Source organism: Platalea leucorodia (assembly GCF_965183815.1).
Source record: "Platalea leucorodia genome assembly, chromosome: 5".
Lineage (NCBI taxonomy): Eukaryota > Metazoa > Chordata > Aves > Pelecaniformes > Threskiornithidae > Platalea > Platalea leucorodia.
This window is the reverse complement of record NC_138827.1, coordinates 2,580,961-2,605,370: the sequence shown is the minus strand read 5'-3', so window position 1 is coordinate 2,605,370 and position 24,410 is coordinate 2,580,961. Positions and strand designations below refer to the sequence as shown.

Below are 24,410 nucleotides of genomic sequence, written 5' to 3'. Positions count from 1 at the left end.
CAGAGCTGCTGCGACGCCAGCCTCTTCCATGGCATCTCCTCAGCGTTCCTGGCTAGCGAGGAGGGTACGTAGCAAAAACCTTCGGCTCTCCCAGGCCGGGGTGAGCTCTTGGCTTTGCTTCAAGGGAATTCGGTGTAATTTGGACGTTGGTCAGTCTGGTTTTGTGGCTCTCCCAGGAGAAAGCGGCCGCGGCCGGGGAATTGGCCGTGCACCGAGCATCCCGCCGGGCCAGACCCCGCGCCACCGCTGTCGGGGGCTCGTACAGGCTACGGGCAGTTACCATGCGCTGCTGTTTTTCAGCAGATAACGCACATTGATTTGCATAGGCGGCAGCCCTGCGCTGACAGGAAGGAAGATCGAGCGAGACCCGCGGCGCAGGAAGGGGCGAGGAGCAAACTGAAAGACAGAAAAAAACCACCGGGCTGGAAACGGCGGCGGTGGGCGGCTGGGGAAACCGGACCCACCTTCCTCAGGTGCTACCCCGAGCATCGCCCCAGCTGCCAGGTCCCATTGCCTCCACGGGTCCCCCAGGGGCAGGAGCCGCCGACTGGAGGGGCTTCCATTTTCTACCTTGAACTTGAGCATCCAGGCGAGGAGGAGGAAGCAAAGCTCTGGGGATAAAGGCCCGAGCGGGGGCACGGAGGGGCTGCATCCTCCCGCCGCGACGAGGATGCCCTCTCTGCTCTCCTGCTCCCACGCAGACCTGGGGAAGGTGGCACAAGGCCGAGGTAAGGTTTTGGTGGGGCTGGTTTTGCTTTGGAGGCGTACGGGGAGAAGGGGAGGCATCGCCCAGCCCTCCCGCACGGGGGTGAGCTGCTGCGGACCTTTCGCTGCGACGGCCATGCGAAATGTAGTGGTTGGGCCAACACGTGGCAGGGCCGGGAGCCGTTGGGCAGAGGTCCCTGGGATGGGGAAGATGTGACCAACCGCCAGCGGCACCCGGCAGAGCAGCGCGGCACGGCACAGCCACCGGTGCTGGCAGCAGTGGGGCACGGCGCTGAGCCCTGAGTGATGGAGATGAGCACGGGGGACCTGGCATTTGTCACAAATTCTGTCCCCTTGCTTGCTACCGCCTGCCCAGACACGAAGGCAGCCGCAGCCAGGCCGCCCTGCCCGCCCAGAGCCTCTCCGCCTTGTGCAGCAGCAGCTTTTGCCTCCACGTTAATGTCATTTACTGAATTCATTCTACTTCAAAACCATCCAAAGCAATGCCCAATACGTACCACAAATAGAAAAGGATGAGATTAGTGATATAGTCGCCCGTGGCACGGTGCAAAATTGCACCAAAGAGCAAGGCAGGGTCCTGGGTCTGTCGGCAGCCCAAGGCCGATGGAGCTTGAAGCCCAGAGCTGCACCACCGTGCGCCCCATCGGGAAACGGGCTCAGCACGCCTTCCCGGAGCTCAGCCGGAGGGAACAGCAACCCCGAGGTCTCCAAAGCTGCAGCTGGTGCCTCCTTCAGCCCTTTTCACTGCAGGGGATCCCCCAACGCTGCGTAGGGCCCAGAGGCGCAGGGAGCGGGTCAATGGAGCTCGGCAGGGGACATGTGGCCATGCACCCGGACACCTGCGTGGGCACGGAGCCTGAGGCACGCTGGACCGCGTCAGCGCGTTAGGCTTAATCCTGCTGTTATTTAGGCTCTCTAAGGTCTTTAGGGGCACTACATATCCTATAGGTATGGGGAGAGGACCAGCTGGGGCACCAGCTGGGTGCTGTCACCCACTGAGACACCACCGGCGTCCAGGATTTGGCCGCCGCGTGGAAGGGTCACCCGAGACCAGACACTGGGGGCAGCCTGGGCAAAGCTCGGCACAAAGGATGCCCACGTCGCATGAAGGTTTCTTTCTGGAGAACTCACGGCCGCCTTTGGCGGTCCGAGGCTGCGGCTTCAGAGGGATGCTCTGCAATCCCGGAAAGCTGGGGCTGACCCCGAGCGCCAAGCCCCGGCGGGGTGCCGGGCTGTGTCCCGCGCCGCGTCCCTCGACTCCGCATCCTCTCTGAGGCTGGCGGATGGGGCTGGCGTCGGCGACCGAGGCGGGCTGGCCTCTTTTCATGCTGATGTCCTGAGATCCCGCAGGCGAGAAGGGCAGAAGCTGTTTGCGGGGAGAGGATCTGCTTTTCAATCAGCTGCGTGCACGTCCATGGCAGTGTCCTGGGGGCACGATCAGCTCAGTAAACGCAGCATTCTTCATTTTGCAGCTTTCAAGGTGTAGCAGTACCCTGCAAGAGACCTTCTTTCTGAAATTAGCTTCATTTTTATCCACTTGGAATTACCCGTAGGTTGATCTTTGCTTTTTCCTGGTGAGATTTGGTGTTGGGACTGCTGGTATTCAGCCTGGGGGTCCTTCACGGCTCCTCGCCTCTATTTAACTCCCGCTGTGTCTGGGTCTTGTTGTTCTGGTTGGGGTTTTGGGAAAAAAAACCAAACCTGGTAGGGGTGAGATTTGGCATAGGGGGTCACTCTGTAATCGCAATAAATTTTGCTAGCATTAAATCCAGACCAAAAGCAAAAATGAGACTATGTCTGAAAGTCGTATGTAAGCTTAGATAAGTGAATTATATGCAAGTTTCATAATTGGGTATAATTCAGAAGCTACTTCATCGCTGTGCTTAGTTAACATAAATTAATAATATGAAATCTTTTTGGTTCTGGCCAAAAGGTGGCAGCCTGCATCCTGGCTTCGGATGCCACCCAGTTCAGGGGGAATGGCTGGAGATGTTGGCTTGGCCAATGTTTCTGTGTGCGGCTCACCGACGTCCGAACCAGGATCGGTTCAGGCTGGATATATGGCAGGAGAAAGAATAAATAAGAGCTCGGAGGGTGTGATGGTGAGGGAGCTTGAGATTTGCCGGAGGAAACCCAGCTGCCAGGAAGTGGTGGGAAGGTCTCGTGGGGCTGGTTTCTCTCCGTTCCCGTGTCTGGGGGAGGGAGAGCCGCGGTGAGATGGGTGCTGTGCTGCTGGGGTTCGAGCTGCACCGAGACATGTCACCCCAAACCGGAGACCTTTGGGGAACTGGCTGCACGGGCAAACCCCGCGGTGATGGGACGGGGAGAAGGCAACGGCTGGGCTGAGGGTTTCTGCGTGTTTGGGGGCACAGAGCCGCGCTGGAACGGGCATTTCTCGGCTCCTTCAGGTGCCTGGTTAATGATGCAATTATGAGGTCATATAAAAAGCTTTATAACATACCTAAATACAGCAGATCAGCCCATTTTCTGCTGTTTTCCATATGTGGAAATGCTTTCCATAGGCTCCTGCAGCCATCCAGGAGCTTTTGCCCAGCACTTTGGTGCCCATCCAGACTAGACACCCTTCAGCCCTGTCCCCAGCCCACCGCAGCAGGTCAGGTCCCCAGGGCTCTGCCGGCCGGAGAGCCCCGCTCAAGGTGCCAACCACGACGCTGCCGGTGAACCTGCCCACGAGCACCCGCGTGGCGACGACCACAGATTTCCGACTGCTGAGCGTCGCGGTCCGACATGGCAGCGATGCTGCTGGCGGCCGCTGCCACAGCTCCTGGCGCAGGACAGTCCCGGCTCCTCAGCAGATTCCCGAAGCACAGGGCGATGGATCTGCCTGGTGGGGAACGGCTGCCGTATGAAAACCAAAGCCACCTCCTGGCAGGAGGAAGATCTGAGAGGCCAGGTAGAGCAGAGAGGCAGTAAATACCTGCTATCTCCAGCCACCTTCATGCTGTGGCCATCCTGGGACTGTCCCTTCATCTCAGATCCCCTGGCAAGCTTCTTTTGGTCCATGCTGGATTTCCAGGAGCAAAACCGCGTGTACGTAATTAGAGCCAGAGATGAGCAGAAGCAGCTATGTCTAGGTCCGTGTTTTCCAGTGTTGATGCCAGGCAGTTTGGATTTTGGAGCAGGACACACGGTGATGAAAAACGCAGCGGCTGTTTGGTAGCGGGTTGGCTGTGCGCATGGTCAGGGACCTTCCAGTACGGCGGTTGTGGCTCCCAGGCACTGACGGGTGTTGGGCATGGACCCTCTGCTAACAGGCGTGGTGGGAACTGGGGATGGTGGGAACTGGGGATGGTGGGACGTTGGATTGAAGCTGCTAGAAGGACACGCTGCACGTCCTTAGATGGGATTTTCCCCTGGGCTGGGCTCTTGGACCACACCAGGCAAAACAAGCGTTAACGCCAAGTTCTTGACAATAAAATCCCCCATTTCCCTCCCTGGGGCTTGCAGACACGTTCATCAGTTCGGCTGGGCAGCCTCCCACCCTCCAGCTTCTTATCCCAGTGCCCTGGAGACGCAGCAAGGCAGGGCGGACACAAACCATGGCTGGCTCACTGCTTCTCCGGCTGCTGGTGGAGCAGGGACGAGCACTTGTCCCTGCTTGATCCTGGCCAAGCGATAGCTGCAAACCCGGGCTGAGCTCCGCGCACGCAGGATGGATGCGGACGCCGCTTTCCAGTCTCGGGCACAGGGGAGCGCGGCACTGCCAGAAAACGACTCATCGCAGCAGCCTCGGGACGGGCTGGGTCGCATCCTGGAAACACCTTGGATCTCCGTAGGGGTTATAGAGATTGGCTTTGACTGGCCTCTGCCCTCCAGACAGCTCGTGTAAGAGCGGATAACGCCCTTCCCCCTCCTAGCACGCAGCCTCCAGCATCGCTGGGTGGTCCTAGCGCTGCACCTGAAGCTTTTCTATGGGCAGCAGAAAAAAATCGCAGCTATTGCATTATTTCTTCTGTTGCTTTACGTCTTCTGCTGCTTTATGCTTCTGGTCAGATGCCTTTGCACGAGCTGACCCACGGCTCCTGGTTTCCAGCAGCAGGATCACATTTTGAAGGAGCACCAGAGGACACCATTAAATAATCTCTGGCATGAGAGCAGGCTTCCCCCCCATCAAAGGGCTTTTTCTCGGTAGCTGTGTTGCAGAGGAAGGGCTGCGGGGAACAGCGCTGCAAGCAGCAAAACCCCCTTGCATTTTGGCTGTGTTCTTGGTTGCACGGCAAAGATGAGACACCCAGGGACTGTTGTGTGCAAAGACTTAATTGAACTTTCCTGGCCAGTTAGAGAGAAGACGACATCAAAGGGTGAAAATTTTGCTGTGAATTCCTCACGGAGCTCCTTTAATTTATGGTATCTTAATTGACCAAGCTACTGCCTGGGGTGTGAAGAGCAAGGTGAGCTGCTGGCGGTGCTTGGTCACTCAGTGCTTCTCGGACACTTACCCCGCTCCGTAGGATGTGCTGTGAAGGGGTCGCGATGGAAGATCCAGCCAGCGGGGTCTGTGAGGGACTCGGCTCTGGGAGATGTCGGGGTCCTCCCTCTGCCGGGTCCTCCCTCCTGCAGCCCGGCCACCATCCGCACGGCCGGTGGGAGAAATAAACCTCAGCCTAGAGCTCCTGGCAGGAGGATGAAGGGAAGAGTCTGCAAAGGGGCTGTCCCAAGCACCTTAACCATGCACCATGGACCTAACCACGGACCAGAGACTCTACCAAGTTTCCCTGGTCGATCTACATTTGTGCTTTGGAAAGCACAACCTGGAACCTTGAAAGCAAACCCTGGAAGAGGTTGGGTTTGACCAAAGCAAGCAAGCGTTACCTGTACCTGTTGGCTAGGCTGCAACGAAGCCCCCGCGATGCCCACATCCCACTCAGGAGTGGGTTTGGGCAAAGGCAACGCTGCCTGCGGGCAGGGACCTCCTTGCAATGCCTCTGACCGGCACGCATGGGGGTGATCGCACGGATCTAGAGCGTCTTGTAAGCCAGATGGAGGTGAGGAAAGGATGCCGTGCCAGGACACTGGGACTGGGACACTGCGTTTGCATCGCTGCCGAGATCAGACAGCCCCTGGGGCTGAGAAGTTCCCATCTGGACATGGCCAGCTCCTGGAGATGACTTTGGGGCTGGTGGAGAGGCCATAGCACAGTGCCGTCTGCTAACGTAGGTGAAGCTGGGAGCGCTCTCAGGCGTGGAGGGATTTCCCTCTCCACCTCTGCTCTGAAAACAATTGGACTCAGTGAGTGGATACACTTAAAAATAAAACACTAAACCCTCAGCGTGGTTTGGCAGCAGCTGAGGGGAAGGGAGCAGGTAGGTGCTCCTTCTCCGAGTGATGATTCACCATCGCTGCTGAAAGTGGAGCATCTACAGAGCTCTGCAACAGGATGTGGTGTTGGCCACGCTCGGCGAGCCCTGACGGAGCCTCTGGACGGCAGCGAGGTGGGTTCGAAACTGAAACGGGCCCTTTGTCGCTCTGCCTGCTGCCCCACGACTTCCTTCACAACATGGCGAAGGAAACCGCGAGCGGTTCGCAGCCCTGCCGTCCCTCCGGTGACAGTGGTGGCACTCAGGCGCTCACCGGGTGGGCTGCGGGTGGCATCATCTGGGCAATTAATGCAATCACTGCCTGCCCGAGAAAGGCTCCGGCATAAGTCGTGGTGATAAAGGCACCAAATTTGTGGCACACGAGGTCTGGACAAAGATGCTGCAGTGTGATGGCCCCTGCCAGGCCCACAGCACCAGAGACTCTGATCTTAGCCAAAAGCTGATGAACGGACCCTTGGTTCAACCACAGTCAGTATCACATTAGCTCAAGGTGGGCTCCCTCCCATGCTGCTCCTGATGCTTCTCCTCTTCTTCCACCAGGAACATGGATAAAGGCTGAGGAGCCTCGACTGATGCTGTGAGCTGGCCGGGGGAACACGGAGCGGTCCATGGGACAGCCGTGCTGCTGCCAACACAGCGCTCCTCGCCCAGGCATCGCCCATGTCACGGGAGGCCTCTGATGGAAGGTGAGTGGTGGCAGGGCAGCCCGAGATCCATCATCTCGGTGGAGTTTTGGATTCAGAAATGGGACGAGGTGGGGCACCAAGGTGTGAGGATTGACAGCGGTTCCTGGTCCAAGGGCTTGGGGACCGCTCTGCTGGCACAGGGGGAATGGCTGTCTCCAAAGATAAATGATCTTGCTCCGATTTTTGTCTCTGCATGGGCTTGGTTTCCAGGAGGAAATGTCATTTCATGATTGTGTTCTTCACTTTCTTTCACTCCAATTTTGACAGCTGCTGCCTTGACCAAGCAGCTCCTAACAAAACAGCCTGCCCTGACGTTGGGATGGCATCATCTCAAGGAGGAATCTGGCAGGTTGCTCAGAGGGCTGTGGTTGACCCCCTGCTACCTTCAGAGTCAGATGGACTCCTCCACTGCTACCTTTCCCCATCACCCCTGAGTAACGTGCCCAGGGCTTGCACAAGACCCAACTCTCCTGCTCTCCTCTCCTGCAGAGGCTTGGATCAATCGCTACCGCAAGCAGCTGGTGAGGTCCATCTCGCCGCAGTTCCTGGAGGAGATCATCCGCTACCTGCGGAAGCTGGACCTCCTCACGGCGGAGGAGGCCGGCCGGGCACAGGAGGCGAGCTCCCTGTCCGAGCAGGTGAGGGCAGTGGTGGACGTCCTGGCTGGCAAGGGCAGCTACGCCTCCCAGTCCCTGCAGACCTTCATCGAGACCACCAATTCCCAGCTCTACCTTCACATCACTGACTATGGTAGGCAGCCCACTTCGGACCCGATGAGGGGTGTCTGCACACATGTCCTGACTGTGGGCGCTTGCTGGAGCACCCCAAGATGTGCACAGAGCTGGGCAGCGCTGGCAGCTCCGATGGGAGTGCCCGTGCAAGGGACGGTGCCATCTCAGGATCTCCGCTGGGGAAGGACACAGCCAGGGGGTGACAAGGGCTCTCTGCCAGATCTGAGGGACCTTCCTCCAGGCCCTCAGCACACCTCTCTGGACTAGAGGCCCGAGGGGTCTCTAGTGTCCTCAATATCCAGATCACACCAGTCACTCCCAGCAGCTGGGCTGGGAAGAGGGGGGCGGCAGGAGGAGGATGGCTGGGCATCCCTGACCCCATCTGTTGGTGGCTGCCCCAACTTCAGGCTCTCCTTCCAATCCTCTTGCCAGGAGAGGTTTTCCCTCCTGGTTGGAAGGCTCCAACCTTGGCTGGTGTCTGCCCTGAAGCTCTTGCAGCCCCATCCCCTGCTTCTCCAGCCTTTGCTGGAGGGTTTAATACGCTGTACGAGGGGCCATGGTACCTGAGCCAGGTGAGCAGGACAGGTCCAGAGATGGTCACCAGGTTCAGCCAAGAGTCCAACTCATCAGACAAGTCCGTGGCGATGAGGCAGGGCTGAGGTCAAGCCGGGAAGTCAATCTGGAGGTCAGGATCAGGTCCAGCGAGGGCAACCAGGTTCAGACACAGTCCAGTGGTCACCAGGCAAATGCAGAGTGATGAGGTCCAAGATCAAGGTCCAGATCAACAAGGTCCATAGCAGGCACAGGCGTGATGGCGCTGTAGACAAGTGCTCCTACAACATAGCTTAGGCAGGGGCTGAAGGCCCAGGGCTGAGCTTAAATGGGCTGCTGGGCCGATGGGTGAGGCTGGTCAGGGCCATTTAAGCCCATTAACGCCCTCCGGGCCCTGGCACATACCTTCCTGCCCGGACGTAAGGGCTCCGTGCGGTTTCCCCTCTGCGTGGGCATGGGAGAAAAGTGAAGCAGCATCTCTCATTTGCATTTGTGGTTACCACCTCCTCCTTACCCCCCCCATTTCATTTCTCTCGGTGCAGAACCCATGGTGCAGAAGCACCTGGAGAGCCTTCAAAGCTACTATGGGAATGGCTTGGAGACGGGTCCCCTCCAGCGACTCACGAACCTGCTGCTGGTGGAAGGCTTGACTGATATCCAGCAGAAGGAGCATGACATCCTGCAGATTGAGGCCACCAAAGGCCTACGAAATGTATCCAAGAGCATCCCTCTAGAGAAGCTCTTCCTGCCTCTCTCCAAGGTCAGCATCCCACCTCGGATCTCTGTCACCATCGGAGTGGCCGGGATTGGCAAAAGCACACTGGTGAAGCTGTTTGTCTACACCTGGGCAAAGGGGGAGATCAACAGGGACATCATCTTTGTGCTGCCCCTCACCTTCCGGGAGCTCAACACCTACGAGAAGCTCTCTGCCGAGAGGCTCATCTGCTCGGCGTTCCCCCACATCACCGAGCCGAACTGCATCTCGGCGGGAGCCGCCAGGACCCTGCTGATCCTCGACGGCTTGGATGAGTTCAAGACTCCTTTGGATTTTTCCAACACGGTAGTATGCACCGATCCCAAAAAGGAGATCCAAGTGGACAACCTGATCACCAACATTATACGCGGCAACCTGCTGCAGGAGGCTTCTGTCTGGGTCACGTCGCGGCCAACAGCAGCCAGCCAAATCCCTGGCGGGCTTGTTGACCGGATGACGGAAATACGAGGTTTCAGAGCTGCGGAGATGAAGGACTTCTTGGACGAGATGTTCCTCGACAACAAAGACCTATCCAGCCAAGTCCTGCATCACATCAGGGCTAACAGGTCACTACACGTCATGTGCACCGTTCCTGGCTTTTGCTGGATTTCTGGCTCCTCAATTGGTTATTACCTAAAAACCAGCACTGATCAATCCCAAGAAACAACCGTCGCCCCCAAGACCCTATCAGAAATCTACTCCTATTATTTTAAAATGGCTCTGAGCAGTGACTGGCCAGAAAAGCCAAGAGAAACACTCAGGATCGAGCAGGCTGTGAACAACAGCAAGAAGATAGTGGGCAGCCTGGGGAGACTGGCCTTCTACGGGCTGCTCAAAAAGAAATACGTGTTTTATGAGCAGGACATGAAGGCGTACGGCATCGACCTTTCCTTGCTGCAGAGCAGCTTGTGCAGTCGACTCCTACTCAAAGAAGAGATGCAGTCCTTCACAGCCTACTACTTCTTCCACTTAACCATACAGGAGTTTCTAGCGGCTATTTATTATTACACGGCTGCAAAGCGGGCAATATTTGACCTCTTCACGGAAAGCGGGATGTCCTGGCCCAAGCTGGGTTTCCTCAACCACTTCAAGAGTGCTGTTCAGAGGTCGCTGCAGGCAGAGGACAGGCAGCTGGACATCTTTGTGCGTTTTCTCTCTGGGCTCCTCTCCCCGCAGGTGAACAAACTGCTCTCTGGGTGGCTGCTGGTGAAGGATGAGCACAACAGCTTCAGGAGCCAAGCGATCAGCTTCCTCCAGGGCTGCCTGAACACCGACTACGTCATCTCCTCGCGGGCAGTGAACACCATGCACTGCCTGCACGAAATTCAGCACACGGAGATCGCTAAGACTGTGGAAGAAGCAATGAAGAACGAGAGCTTGGCTGGGATGCTCACCCCCGTGAACTGCTCTGCCCTGGCTTATCTCCTGCAGGTCTCCGATGTCTGCATGGAGGAGACGAACCTCTCCAACTGCCTCACCTACAACGTCTGTAAGAGCCTGCTCTCCCAGCTCCTCTTCTGCCACAACCTCAGGTGAGTCCTGGTCGGATCCCACCGGGAGAAGCAAGCAGGGACGCCGGGCTGTGACTCAAAATCCTGGGTGTCAATGGGAGACGTGGGCCCACCAACATTGTCCAGCAGCAGAGAGCTGCCCTGGGGATGGCACTGCGTCAGCTCTGCTTCTGCACTTGAGTTTCTCCTCCTGTGATGGGCAGATGTCATGGGAGGGTCGTCCTTCCTCCACTTTGTTCTCCAAATGCTTGCTTTTGCTCTTTCCTTCTGTCTTCTCCAGGCTGGACAATAACCAGTTTAAGGACAATGTGATGGAGCTGCTGGGCAGTGTGCTGAGCGTGAAGGACTGCCAGATCCAGAAGCTCAGGTAGGACCTGGCCCAGGGCAGACAGGCTGTTCCTGGGGATGCGGAGCGGAGCTGGGGGCACCTCAAAACCAGGGTGAGGGTCCTCCAGGAACGTCTCTCCCACGGGCTCCCCAGGGTGCCTCGTGACAAGGACAGCCCCCCACGATCTCCTGCACCCAGGCACAGTGACCTGACCCGCTGTGTCCTTGTGGTGGCTGGGCAGGCTCTCTTGCTCAGCCTTCCTGGGACTGCCGCCTCCTCACTGTTCCTAAAAATTTGTGTAGAAATTCATGGGTTATCCCAACAAAGTGTTTCCCAAGGTCACAGCTGTTTGCTGGACACCTGAGGCTCCACACGGAGCATCTGCTCCATGGAGGGGATGGGCTCCCGACCCCTGCGCAGGGAGGTGCCTCACCCCAGACAGACAGGTCCCCACGTTCCCCACCTCCCTGCCCTTCTTCGTGGCTGCACAGAGTCCCCCATGCTGCGATCTGAGCTCCCTTTTCACAACATGAATGAATTTTAAGTCTAGAAACCCCCCTTCCACCCTGTCCTCGCAATCCCCTGCGTGGTGTCCACCCAAGGGGAGCAGACCTCAGAGCATCCACCACTTCGCATGGTTGTACCACAAACCAAACGCTCCCCATGGCTCACCGGTCCCAGCTGCGTCCTGGGACACGCCAGGGGCTGTGAAAGCCTCTTTCTCCCCCTGAAAAACACCCAATTTTTCTTTTTCTGGGCAGCTTGGCAGAAAATCAGATCAGCAATAAGGGAGCCAAAGCGCTGGCCAGGTCGTTGATGGTGAACAGGAGCCTGACGACGCTGGAGTAAGTGTTCCCCTTTACCAGCTCCTGCCACGCACGTGTTCCCCACCGGGAACCATTCCCATGGCCGCAGCGGGGCCGGATCCCACCCGGCCTGACCGAGTGGGGAAGGTCTCCAGCCCCAAAAGCCACCACCGCTCCAGAGGTGAACGTAACTCTTGCGAGCTGCCGGCCTGATGTCCCACCTCAGCAGTGCCTGAGATTGGGCCACGTGGAGGCATTTGGCTTACACTGGCCACGTGCCACTCTGGCTTTGCTAACCTTGGCTTTTCTGCCCGTCTCGCCCCAGCCTGCGGAGCAACTCCATCGGCCCCACCGGAGCAAAAGCACTGGCTGATGCGCTGAAAAAAAATCAAATCCTGCTCTCCCTGAAGTAAGTCTCAACTTCTGCAGCACCTCCAGGAGCAGATCCCCAGGACAAGCCCCCTCCAGCCCTCTCCTGTCCCATCGAGGTTTTTCCCACCTCAAGGTCCAGCAGGTGGGGACACCCTGGGCACAACCTGCTTTGGTTGTAGCGGGCAGCGAGCATGAGTGCAGCCGGCAGAGGCCCGGTGACCGGGGCAGCCCTGGGCCAGAGATTTTGGGACCCTCCTGCCTCTCAGCTTCAGTGGGTTGAGGTTGAGGCTGAGGTTGAGGCTGAGGTTGAGGCTGAGGTCCAGGTCCAGGTCCAGGTCCAGGTCCAGGTCCATCCCTCACGTGGGAGCTCACAGGGTGCTGGCGCACAGAAGGAGGCATCTCCTATGGGAAAGGAGGGAGGAGACCCCCAGGCAGGGATGCTCGGGGGCCAGATGCCCTTCTCACACCAGGGACGGGGGCAAGGAAATGCCAGGGCAGGCAACCACCACCCTGCATGGCCCCTTGCCCCACTGCAGTGGCTGCCGTGCACGGCTTTGCTCCTCTCTCCTTGCAGCCTGCAGCACAACGCCATCAAGGAGGACGGTGCCACCTTCCTGGCCGAGGCCCTGTTGACCAACCGCAGGCTGATGACCCTGCAGTGAGTGAGCGGGACCCTGCTGTCCCCCCTCCCAGCCATCCAGCAGACCGAGGTGCCACTGATGGGGACGTGGCACCCGATATTCACGGGTGCCTTCCTCACCTTTGCAGCCTGCAGAAAAACGCCATCGGAGCCCACGGTGCCAGGAAAATAGCAGAGGCCCTGAAGCAGAACTGCAGCCTGAAGGAGCTGATGTAAGAGCAGCACGAGGCGGAGGGATGGCGATGCTGACGCTGCGTCTCCCGGGATCTGCGGGCAGGAGCGGTGGGCAGGGGGCTGGGCCGTGCCGCGCGGGCAGGACGGACCCTGCTAGCTTTGCCCAAGGGGGCTGGCGTGGGCGGAGGGGGGCAAGGATGGCAGCGCTGCTGTCGGACCCTGTGGTTATCGCTGGAGCAGAAAGAGCCCGGGGGAGATGAATCCTTTGCCGGCAGATCTAAGCTGGTTGCAGCGCGGCTGCCGGTAACGCCTGCTCTTCCTCTTGTGTCTTAGACTCTCCAGCAACTCGGTAGGAGACAACGGCTCGGTTGCCTTGGCCGAAGCTCTGAAGGTGAACCACAGTCTGCAAAGCCTTGAGTAAGTCTCCCCCCTCCACGCCTGGTCTCCTGCTTGCCCAACAGAGCCCAGTCCAGCCTCCTCACTCCACCAGCACCTCCCACCCTCTCCAGGCTCCTTCCCCTGCCCCCAGAGCCCCTCGTACCATCCCAGATCCTCCTATCTCTTCCACTCCACATCCCCTGGAGCGGCACGGGGCCAGGCGTGCTCCCTGCAGGCTGGAGCACCATGCGGCAGCCCCAGGCAGCGCCGGCAGCAGCCGGGCTGGCCCTGCCTTCACCAAGGGAGCACTGGAGGAGTTAATCCTCAACCCAGATGATGATTTTTTTTCTGCTTTTGGAGGATACTAGCAGCTTCGGGCCTTCTCTCTCTCTCAAATGGGATGGGAAATGGCTAATGAGGAAGGTAACAGGCTGGGGCCTGGCAGACTCAGGGTGGGATGGTGCAACCTTCATCCCCCTTGGGAATGGCAGCCAGAGAGGACCGTTCCTCTTGCCTGGCCGGAGCAGAGGGCTGATGGCTCCTGCAGAAAAGCTGCTGTGCCCTGGGTTCGTCACCGGCTTCCCATGGTGTGACAAGGACCCAAAGATGCAGGACCGCATCCCCAGCTGAGCTGGCAGCCGCGGTGGCAGCCGGCCGGGGACACGGCTGCCCCGAAGTGCCGGCAAACCCCAACACCTCTGCTCGGTGGGACCGGTGCTGCCGTGGTGAGCAGGAGATGCTGATCCCGGCCTGGCTGCTCCTGAAGTTGGTCCTTTAGCCTTGGCTCCCCCCTGTTTCCCATAGCTGGGAGATGCCCGTTTCTCAGTGAAATGGGCCAACGGGCACTTTTCACCCCAAACCCGACCCCACAGCCTACCTGTGATGCCAAGACTGGCCCGTCCTCACGCCTCTCCCTGTTTGTCTCAGTCTCCAGAGCAACTCCATCAGCAGCGCTGGGGTCACCGCGCTGACAGCGGCTCTCTGCTCCAACAAGGGACTCATCAACCTCAAGTAAGTGACAGTCCCTCCGGCCACCCTGGCCAAAAGCTGCTGCCGGGACACGGGATGCGAGAACTTCTCCTTGTGCCTGGTTGTTCCCACAAGTGCTCTGGGGTGCTGAAAGCAGCCTCTCTCCCTCCTCTGGCTGCGAGCATCTTCTCTCCATCGTTAGCTTTCTCCCCTTGGGAGATATCGGTTGAATGAAACGATGGCAGATGGGATGGGAGGCTGGGAAAAAGCTCCGGTGGCATCGGTGCTCACAGCTGTAGGATGCACAGGGAATGGGGATACAGGGAATGGAGATGCAGATGCTGATGGGGATGCAGATGCTGATGGGGATGCAGGGAATGAAGATGCAGATGCAGGGAATGGGGATGCAGATGCCAATGGGGATGCAGATGCCGATGGGGATGCAGATGCCGATGGGGATGCAGGGAACAGAGATGCAGATGCCGATGGGGATGCAGGGAACAGAGATGCAGATGCCGATGGGGATGCAGATGCCGATGGGGATGCAGGGAATAGAGATGCAGATGCCGATGGGGATGCAGGGAATAGAGATGCAGATGCCAATGGGGATGCAGGGAATGGAGATGCACATGCCGATGGGGATACAGATGCCGATGGGGATGCAGGGAATAGAGATGCAGATGCCGATGGGGATGCAGATGCCGATGGGGATGCAGGAACTGAAGATGCAGATGCCGATGGGGATGCAAGTCAGACAGGCTGCCCCTTCCAAGAGATGGTCTCAGCCCCGTGTCTTTCCCCAGCCTGCGGGAGAACTCCATCAGCAAGGAGGGGGGCCCCGCCATCGCCCGTGCCCTGAGGACCAACAGCACCCTCAGGAAGCTGGAGTAAGTCCCACGGGCCCCAGGAAGGCACCCACGCTGCTGCGCGGTGTCGCTGGAGTTGTCCCAAACTCTGTGTGCCTGACTTGCGTCCTCTGTCCCCTGCCTCTAGCTTAGCGGCGAACCTGCTGCACGACGAAGGTGGCAAGGCCATCGCTTTAGCGATGAAAGAGAACCGGGCGCTGATGTCCCTCCAGTGAGTTTCCCCTTGGACCTGGCTGGTTTTGAAGCCCCTTGCATGGACGCGGGGCAGGGACACTGCTCGTGGGAGATGAGCGGGTGGGTGCTGAGCCCGCAGGGATTGGGGCGGCCTCGCAGACCCGGACTTCACCTCCTGTTCTCTCCTGTTTGCAGCTTGCAGTGGAACTTCATCCAGGCAAAAGCTGCTACGGCCCTGGCACAAGCACTACAGTCCAACGGCAGCCTGGCCAGCCTCGAGTAAGTGGGGACGTGGGCGGGCAGGTCCTGGGCAGCGTCTTCCTACTGGGACCTGCCCAAGGTCTCTGCCCTCACGCTGCGCCAGGGGAGGTGGCTTCGCCTGCTGCCTCCTCCAGTCCATCCTGTGTCCCCATCTCATGTCCCTGGCTGGGGACGGTGGCCCGGGGGCCCCACAAGCCATTTGGGAAAGCCCGGCGCACTGCACCCTGTGCCCGCTGCCCCTCGCTGTCCGTCTCCCTGCTCCTGGGTGCCCGGGCCGTGGGCAGACGCAGCACTTGTGTGTCTTAGCTTGCAGGAGAACGCCATTGGAGACGAGGGAATGGCCGCCCTCTCCGCTGCGCTGAAGGTCAACACAACCCTGGCAGATCTCCAGTGAGTATCCAGGCTGCGGCGGGGCCCTGGCATTGCAGCCTGTCTAATTAGCTTCTCTAATTAGCTTCTCTAATTAGCACACCACGGTCACTTCACGACATGCACCGAAGGGTCCCTGTTCTCTTGCAGCCTGCAGGTGGCTTCAGTTGGTGCGGCTGGTGCCCAAGCCCTGGCAGAAGCCTTGGTGGTCAACAAGAGCCTCAAGATCCTGGAGTAAGTGCTTGGTGGGGCCACCAAGTCCCCATGGCTGCGGCACCGCTCCCTGGGGGTGTCCGAGACCCTGATCCTTAGCTCAGCACCACTTCCACCCTTGCATCGTGTCCTACCAGACTTGGCTTGCCTGTCTCTTGACTCGCTGGTGTAGGGCCACCTCTCCTACCTCCTCCTCTTGCCCACGGAGAGCACGGGGCCGTCCCGGGCTGTCCTTCCTCACCGCCTGCCTTCCTCCGCAGCTTGCGGGGAAACTCCATCGGCATGGCAGGGGCCAAGGCGATGGCCAACGCGCTGAAGGTGAACCGCAGCCTCCGCCGGCTCAAGTAAGTACCCTGCTCCCCGGGGCGGGAACCAAAAAGAGCCTTTCCAGGCCTTCCTGGAGGGAGCAGGGAGGGGAAGGCCAGGCCAGCAGCTCTCAGTGGGACAAACCCCCTGAGCTGGTGGCTTTTCCCAACGCCCACGCACGTGGCCGGTGCTTTCTGACCCTCCCGCTTCCCACAGCCTGCAGGAAAACTCCCTGGGCATGGACGGAGCCATCTGCATCGCCACTGCTCTGAAGGGCAACCACGGCCTCACCTACGTGAAGTAAGTGGCTGCTGAGGTGGACGGTAAGGCAGGGATGGGGGAGACCACGGGAACCAGCAAGGGACCTTCCCCACCACTGCCACTGCCCGCACCCGGCTGCCCTACAGGGACCTCCCCAAAATGGGGCAGGGGACAAGGGCGCCCTGTGCTCCTCCTGGCGGGACAGCCACCATCCCTGCACAGCTCCAGGCCCCGCAGCTCCTCTCTGGGGATGCTCCTGGGGTGAAGAACCACCCCAAAAGCCAAATACTCCAAAATATCACAGGGACAGGCTGGCTCAGCCCCTCCAGCTCCCTGGGGGCTTCCTCCAGCTTCTCACCTCGCTGCCTCTGCGCTCTCAAACCCGGAGTCCCCTGTGACCGGGGTCCCAGCAAAGGCTCCTGGATGGTGCAGGGAGGGCGCAGATGATGCTGGATGCTGGCACAAAGCTGGGGAGCATCTCTCTTACCCACCAAGGATCCTGCTCCGCCCTGTGTCCAAGCCTGAACTCCTCTTCTCTTTGCTCCCAGCCTGCAGGGGAACTGCATCGGGCAGTCGGGAGCCAAGATGATCTCTGATGCTATCCGGACAAACTCACCCGACTGCGTCGTGGACGTGTGAGGGTGCCTGGCCGCAGCAAGGAGGTGGCCTGGTGGGTCCCTTTTTGGCCAGCGTGCCTCCGCAGGGAGCTGCTCGGCCCTTTGCCCGCCCGTCCCAGGGAGGAGAGCTGGGGCAAGGAGAGCTCCCGAGCTCCCCAGCACAGCCCAGGAGGACCTGGGGCCCCCGGATCAGCAGCGCAGGAGGGTCAAGACTCGCTAGCGTTGAAAGCTGAGGGATGTGCGACCATGTGCCTGCTCATCCAGGCCCTGGGGGAGCTTCAAGGAATGGGTGAAATGCAAAAAGGAGGGAGGAGGGGGCAGATCCCACGTGCCAGCCCTTCTTCTTTTCGTGGGTGACTTCCCTGCCACCGCCGGCGGCAGCAGCCCCCTCCCGTGATCTCCCCGGGGTTACAGCGCTGTGCTCAGACCCTGCCCCAGACCGGGCGCATCCCGACCGCCCCGCAGCTCTGCCCTTGTCCCAGCCCGAGTCGCTGCGGGCGAACGTTGCCGCAGCCCAGCCGGGGCTCCAGGGCTCTGCTCCCAGCGCCAGCTCTTCTCCCTCTAGTTCTGGCAGGGATCCCGGGAGAAGTAGGTGAAACACGGGCAGGATTCACAGCAGCCCCTTCTCACCTGGCTACGTACAGCTCAGTCCTGCAGGCTCCCCTTGAAATCCCAGCGAGAGATGAGGGGTTTGCAGCCTCCTGGCTCAGATGAGAGCGGTGCTTTGGCCCGGGGCACTTCAGAGCAGGGTCCTAGGCAGCGAGCGCAGCCTCTGTGTTCGCCATGCCCTCAGTAACAGGTTGGTGCTGGCCGAGCGTGACTGAAGCATTTTATTAGTGCTGTTCTCTATCGAAGCCTCTCGGAAGAGACAGGCATCCCAAGGCGCAGGAGTGGAACCATCTAGAAAGACCTCGGGAAATAAAGAGCCCTGAGGATAACGGGAGGAGGAGCGGGAGGGTGGACGTAAGAGGAACAGCCCTGCGCGAGGATGGGCCGGCTTCAGCGCGCGCGTCTCGGTGCTGCACCAGGACTGCCTGGTGACGTCCTGCCTCTCGAGTTGAGGCTGGGCTTCGTGGGTCTCCTGCTGTTGTCATCGGTGACAGGCTGTGTGACCGTGGGATGCGTCTTCCCGACGTCCCAGCTGCAGGCAGGGTCCTCCCCTGGCAGGGCGCCTTTCGGGCAGGCAGCTGCCGAAGGCAGAGGTGCCAGGCGATGCCCTCCTGTGTGTGGCAGAGACCCAGTGACTCTCCAGAAGGTGCCAGGTTTGCAGGTGGACCAGTAGCCAAACTACGTAGCCCCCCGAGAGCCCCCCTCCAGCCACTGTCCCCTCTCCACCCCAGCCAGGGCCCACCCTGAGCCACGCCGCTGCTGCGGCCAGGGCAGCGAGCAACTGCTTCAGGGACCTCCGTGGGCTGATCCCGGAGACACGCTGGGCTGAGCCGTGCGATACGTACGTTCTTGGAAATAAATCAGTTCCTAGCTGAGAAGATGCATTGTGCTGCCGTCCTCTCTTGGCTGTGGATCATTACGTGTGGCATTCGGGGTGCACCGTGCTCCGCTGCCCCGGCTGGAGACCCCGCACCCCGTACTGGTGCGACACGAGGGCTTTTCCATGAGGTGTCAGGGGCTGGCGTGCGCTCTCCAACACGGTACAGCGACGCTGAGTGATTTAAGTCCTGCCTCTTTCACCGGTATTTCCCGGCAGATGGAAGCTCAGGTCCAGCTCTGCCCAAAGCCTGAGCTGAAACGTTACCTGAAACGCCAACGGAGAGAGCGATCCACAACCCTGAGACAGCTCCCGTGCCCTGCAGCTGCAGGAAACAGGGGGTTAACAACAATTTGAAATATATTTAATCGATCTGTCCGCATATGCACATACCTAGCGATACGCAAACACTTCTGAGCCGAAAGAGTCAAGCGCTCAGGGGGTGCATTTCCACTGGCACCGGGGGTGGCTGCTAACTGCGCTGCTCTTCAAGCCTGGTGCGAGAAGGCTAGCCTAAAACCTGGCCGGCTGCGCCGAAAGGCCACCAAAAGGCTGCCGAAAGGCCACCAAAAGGCCACCGAAAGGCCAGGCGGCAGCGCTGCCTGAAGAGACCCTGGTTCTGTGAGCACAAGGTATTAAATCGGCTTTCCATTTGGGCCTACGCTATAGGAAATAACATAGGAAACTGTAACTCCGAAACTGCAGCCCAGACGGGGAGACTGGTCCCAGTCTCGCGGGAAATCTCTCTCACGGGTCGGATGTAGCGCAGCACACAGGACCAGAACGGATTCCCTGCGTCACACGGAAAAATGTTTTCGGAACAGGTCCTAAAATCGGGACGTTCTCGTCCCTTGGGAGCGGGATGCGGCGAGCACGCGTGCTTTCTCGCTGGCGGTCACGGGATGGCCCCGATGGCTTCGCAGCAGGCGCCTAACACCAAGAACACCATCTTCTGCGCCTGCTTTCTTTGAAGCGAGGTGCAAAATGCCAATTAACTCTGCAGGGTGCAAAGAGGTGTCCCAAGCGTCAGCCGGTTCAGCTCGAGCCCGTACGATCGCGTGCGTTTCAGCACATCGCTGCACCCACCTATCTCCCGTTCCTACGCGAAACCTGCATTTACCCGTGAACTCGTGTCCCGCCTTGACGTGACGTTTCGAGCTCGGAGCTCTGCTGATGGGGAACCACCTTGGGTGTGAAGGTTCCACCCCTGGGGCCAGAGACACGGAGAGAGGAAAAAGCTCTTAATTTTTCACGTAACTCACGTGTAGTCCTTCCTTCAGCACAAAAATGGAGGGGTTGGCCCTGACTCCGGACTTCAGATGGGGGGGAAAGCGAAGTAATTTGGTGATATAAAAAAAGGGAAGGGCAGGAAAACCGCCTGGGCTCTTGTCTGCCCTGATGAACCCACGCCAAAATGAACTCCTCTAATCAAGCACTGATTTCTGCTCCCGTGAAGACAAATTGTGATGCTGAAGCAGAGCAAAAAGTAAAGAGGCAACGCACTGGGCAAACTCCAGCTTTTGCGTTCTCCTGAATACACTTTCGCTGATGGCGTCAGCATAACTCGCTGAACAAAAACCCGGCTTTCGGTCCATTTGAGTGCTGAAATCTCAGTCTGCCCCAGAAGTACCGGTATAATTAAAGGGCTAATTTCATACGGATTTAGTTTCGGTGCCGTCTCGCACGGCTGCTCTCGGAACACTCAAGCGGAGCCCACTGAAGTCTGAGAACAATTCCCACCGACGCAGCTGGAATACGAAGAGACGCCGCGCCGAAGGCGGCGTTTGAGGACCCCTTCACCAGTTGCCCGCTCCCTCAGTGCAACTGGTGCTGCTCTTCGTGGAGGCAAGCCCTTGATTAAGTAAAGGATATGTTTAGGATAAATAGATTTAAGTCAGATTTAAAATCAATTTAAGTGTGTTCCCAGAGCAGCTTTTCATCCGGTTTTATTAAGCCAAAAAAATCTGTTTGGACATAACAAAACGCAGGGAAATCAAGCACGCGATGCTCACTGGAGTGCGACTTTTGGCACTGCAGCGCTTGAGGGCCAGTTCTAATGCAATTATGGAAATAACCACACTCCACATTACCGTGATTCTCATTACGGATAAACTGCTCACGCTTTGAGAGTCACAAGACTGGCAATCCAAGTTTAATTTTCAAGTTTAATGAACATTATTTACTGACTCCTGAATTCATGCTGACAAGCGCTTTTCAAACGGCAGCTCCCGGCCTGCGTGCTCTCCAAATTGATGTTTCCAGATGCCTCCTGGTCCTGCTACTAAAGGGTCAGAAGTCGTTATCGCTTTCCTCTAGCGGCTCTGGCTTTCTTGCTCGGTGACTGGATTTGCTCGGGGAGATTTCCACGCTGTCGTCTTCCATATCATCCTCCTCCTCATCTTCATCCAGGTCAATCTCGCTATCCCCCGAGTCCTCCTGCAGGAAAGCAAAGAGAATTCATGACCGGTTCAGTTCTCAGATGGCAAGGCATCTTGGCCAACTCAAAAGTAAAGGCCGGCACCGCTGGCTGAGGTTACGTCGCGTCCTCCCCTGCGCTCTGTGCAGTCGCACACCTGGGGGCTACGGGGCTTCGTTGCGCTGGGATGGATCCAGATTTGGACTTGCTCCGGGGAGCAGCAGCAGATTCTACAAGAGGTTTTGTTCCAGCTCAGGCTGCTGGCCTTCCAAAATAATGAAAAGCCAGAGCTCAGCTGCTTCTGGGAGCTAACGGCCCATGGGGCTTTCACCAGCAGCTCCCCACTTTGCTAGGCAGCGGCTGCTCCGTTCAATTTATTGCGAACCTCCTTCCCCGCTTCATGGGGCTGACAAAACCAAACTCCCTGACTTCTGCTGAATCTGTGGTATTAAAAACCTTGCAGGTGTTTAACTTTAAAGTGATACCTATTGCGAGACCAAAGAATGAAGGCGTAGCGGAAGAAAATGAACGGCAGGAGAGAAACCCACCTGCGCCTTGGTGACGGTCCTGCGCGTGCCTGGCCGTGCTGGGGCAGATCTCCCCTTGGAGAACCAGAGTGGAAAGAACAGGAGAGGCAGAGCAGGCAAAAAAAAAAGTACAAGAACATAAAAAGAAAACAGAAAGTAACCAGAACGGGAGCGGGGGAGAAGGCAGCAAAGCCAGGCAGAGCTCAGGCATCGTGTGCCACACCAGCAAGTGACAGGGGCTGGGCGTGCAGCTGCTGGCTCTTGGGCAGGCTGAAGCCTGCTCTCTTCTCAACTCCATAACCCCATTAACTCTCTGAGGGGTTCAAACCAGCCTCACTGGTTTCCTTCCCTGATCTCAGTCACGTCGAGGCCTGCCAGGGACCCTAAGCCAGCCTCTCAGCCCTGGTGCCTGCTGAGATGGGGTATTAAGAGGGCAGAGCCATGAGGCAACCAAAGTGGCTGCAGCTGAGGGCAATATGAGGCTGAAGGCCTTGGCTTTCCACACCTGGATGCTTTGGGGTTGTGCCAACAGGGAGACATGGGAGAAAGCTGTGAACGGGCAAGTCCAAGGGAAGGAGAATTTGCAGAGAATGACTATCCAAAGCTGGCAAGAACGTAGTCAAGGACAATCAGGCCGCACCGTGACTAAGGCCACAACATCCTCACCTACAGCACTGGCATTCCTGACCCTACCCAGAAATGTTTCTGAATGCCAATGGCATAAATCAATCCCAGGGGAAGTTTAGGTTGGATGTTAGGGAAAACTTCTTCCCCCAAAGGGCTGTCAGGGCCTGGCCCAGGCTGCCCAGGGCAGGGGCTGAGTCCCCACCCCTGGGGGGATTTAAAAGCCGGGGAGATGTGGTGCTGAGGGACATGGGTTAGTGGTGGCCTTGGCAGTGCTGGGTTAACGGTTGGACTCGATGATCTTAAATGTCTTGTCCAACCTTAACGATTCTGTGATTCTATGATTCTAAACCTGCCGTGGCGCAGCTTGAGGCCGTTCCCTCTCGTCCCATCGCTTGTTCCTGGGGAGCAGAGACCGACCCCCCCGGCTCCAGCCTCCTTTCAGGCCGTTGCAGAGAGCGATGAGGGCTCCCCTCAGCCTCCTCTTCTCCAGGCTGAGCCCCCCCAGCTCCCCCAGCCGCTCCTCCCCAGCCTTGTGCTCCAGCCCCTGCCCCAGCCTCGCTGCCCTGCTCTGGCCACGCTCCAGCCCCTCCATGGCCGCCTTGGGGTGCGGGGCCCAGCGCTGAGCACAGCATTCGAGGGGCGGCCTCACCAGTGCCCAGCGCAGGGGCACCATCACCTCCCTGCTCCTGCTGGCCACACCGTTCCTGATACAAGCCAGGGTGCCACTGGCCCTCTTGGCCACCTGGGCACACTGCTGGCTCGTGTTCAGCGGCTGTTGACCAGCACCCCCAGGCCCTTTCCCGCCGGGCAGCTCCCAGCCGCTCCTCCCCACGCCTGCAGCGGTGCCTGGGGTTGTTGTGCCCCCAGGGCAGGACCCGGCCCTGAGCCTTGCTGACCCTCACCCAGGGGCCTGGGCCCATCCATCCAGCCTGGCCCTATGCCAAAGGCTGAGCACAGCAGTCAGAATAAGTGCCTGCTGTACAAACCTGTGTGTACCTGTTTAGCCACTGTCCCCTCACCAGGTCAACCATAAGCAGATGCAAAGCCAGTAGGCACGGGACAGCTTTATCTACAAGGCAGGGATCCCAAGGGGCACAGCTCACAGTTCTGCTCTCACCCCTGTCCCGTCATCTGGAGGACTGAAGGACTGACGCTGTTAGTACAGCCCACTGAGAGGGCTCCAAGGAGCGTGTTTTTAGAGCAAGGTATGGGATTTAGACCCACGCATTTAACTCCTGCTACACTGATCCTCTCTTCCCAGCAATCTGCCGCAGCAGTTTAACAAAACAGCATTCCTGCAGCCCGTGTGCACTGCACCAGTTATGCGCTGCAGGCTGAGGCTAAAGCACAGGGCAGTGCAGAGAGACTCCAAGAGCAAAAGAAAAATAGGAAAATATATGTCTATGCAGATGAGAGAGCAATCAGCTGGAGGAAAGGAGGGGGAAAGCAGGCCTGGGGCATTCAGCGGGTAAAAAGGTGTTTCTCTAGCCGAGGAGAGGGCTGTCATTCTAAAGCACTGTCAGAGAAGCTCTACAGGCACACGCGATGGTTACTTACGTCGTCCTCCGTGTCTCCACCTTGCATGGTTCCCACGATCCGTGTGCCAGCTCTTCCTGCAAGAGCAAAGAGAACCACCGTAAAGCCTGGCTCATGGTTAACGCTGATGGAGCGTGAAAGATAAAGCTCAGAGTTTACATTTTAGAGGACTAGTTAAATGGGAGTGAGAGGATGAGAGCCCAATGCATGTAAGGTTAACCCCCCCCTTTGTTAAGCCTCAGAGCTCAGGAGAAGGTAGAAGAGGGTAGGCTGACAGTAATTCCAGTCAGGATGGTATTTCCAGAGCTACCTTATGCCAGTATGACAGTTCTGACAGGACGAGAAGCAATGGACACATTAAGAAACAGAAAATTCTATCGGAAGACAAGAAACCACTTTTTTTTACTGTGAGGGTGGTCAAACACTGGAACAAGGTTTCCAAGAGAAGTTGTGGAGTCTCCATCCCTGGAGATATTCAAAACCCAACTGGATGTGGTCCTGGACAACCTGCTCAGACCTCCTGTTTGAGCAGAGGGGTTGGACCAGATGATCTCAAGATGTCCCTTCCGACCTAAACAATTCTGTGAACTGGCATATTCCTTCCTCTGCTTTGGTACACAGAGAAGAATAGCCCGTTTTTTCCATGTGGTAAGCCTTCTGTCCTTTAGAGACCTCACTGTGCTCAGATCCTCTCTGATGTTCCAGCAGGGACGGACATCTCACAGGAATCCTAGGCAGTGCCAAGGCAAACCTCAAGAATTTCTTGTTGAGAGCTGGATGTGTAA

General features: G+C 58.2%; 2 protein-coding genes across 3 annotated transcripts in view; one reads left to right on the top strand and one right to left on the bottom strand.

Annotated features, from left to right (window-relative positions):
* Positions 1 to 396: 396 nt before the first annotated feature.
* On the top strand, positions 397 to 17,530 carry NLRC3 (NLR family CARD domain containing 3). Of its 2 annotated transcripts, none has more exons than XM_082313213.1 (19): positions 397 to 728; positions 6,606 to 6,751; positions 7,241 to 7,389; positions 8,577 to 10,320; positions 10,580 to 10,666; positions 11,389 to 11,472; positions 11,759 to 11,842; positions 12,380 to 12,463; positions 12,574 to 12,657; positions 12,953 to 13,036; positions 13,925 to 14,008; positions 14,770 to 14,853; positions 14,960 to 15,043; positions 15,202 to 15,285; positions 15,574 to 15,657; positions 15,787 to 15,870; positions 16,110 to 16,193; positions 16,372 to 16,455; positions 16,965 to 17,530. In XM_082313213.1, the coding sequence occupies exons 2-19, from the start codon at positions 6,726 to 6,728 to the stop codon at positions 17,053 to 17,055; spliced, it is 3,189 nt and encodes a 1,062-aa protein (XP_082169339.1). In that variant the 5' UTR covers positions 397 to 728; positions 6,606 to 6,725; the 3' UTR covers positions 17,056 to 17,530. The 2 variants fall into 2 exon arrangements, with proteins under 2 accessions (XP_082169339.1, XP_082169338.1); XM_082313212.1 differs by having other exon boundaries at positions 7,241 to 7,501.
* Positions 17,531 to 20,755: 3,225 nt separating this feature from the next.
* The window catches only part of CLUAP1 (clusterin associated protein 1), a gene marked incomplete at its 5' end in the record, with an annotated part of 79,993 nt that continues 76,338 nt past the window's right edge, over positions 20,756 to 24,410 (bottom strand). Inside the window, 2 exons of the mRNA XM_082313238.1 lie at positions 20,756 to 20,955; positions 23,647 to 23,702. Of these exons, the coding sequence (XP_082169364.1) occupies positions 20,809 to 20,955; positions 23,647 to 23,702 (203 nt within the window). The 3' untranslated portion in view covers positions 20,756 to 20,808. The remainder of the gene's footprint in view (positions 20,956 to 23,646; positions 23,703 to 24,410) is intronic.

What these genes read in the sequence shown, in the direction of transcription:
- NLRC3 (XM_082313212.1), top strand. An exon ending in CACAGTCTGCAAAGCCTTGA is followed by an intron (nt 13,037 to 13,924) that starts GTAAGTCTCCCC and finishes TGTTTGTCTCAG; the next exon opens with TCTCCAGAGCAACTCCATCA. An exon ending in AAGGGACTCATCAACCTCAA is followed by an intron (nt 14,009 to 14,769) that starts GTAAGTGACAGT and finishes GTCTTTCCCCAG; the next exon opens with CCTGCGGGAGAACTCCATCA.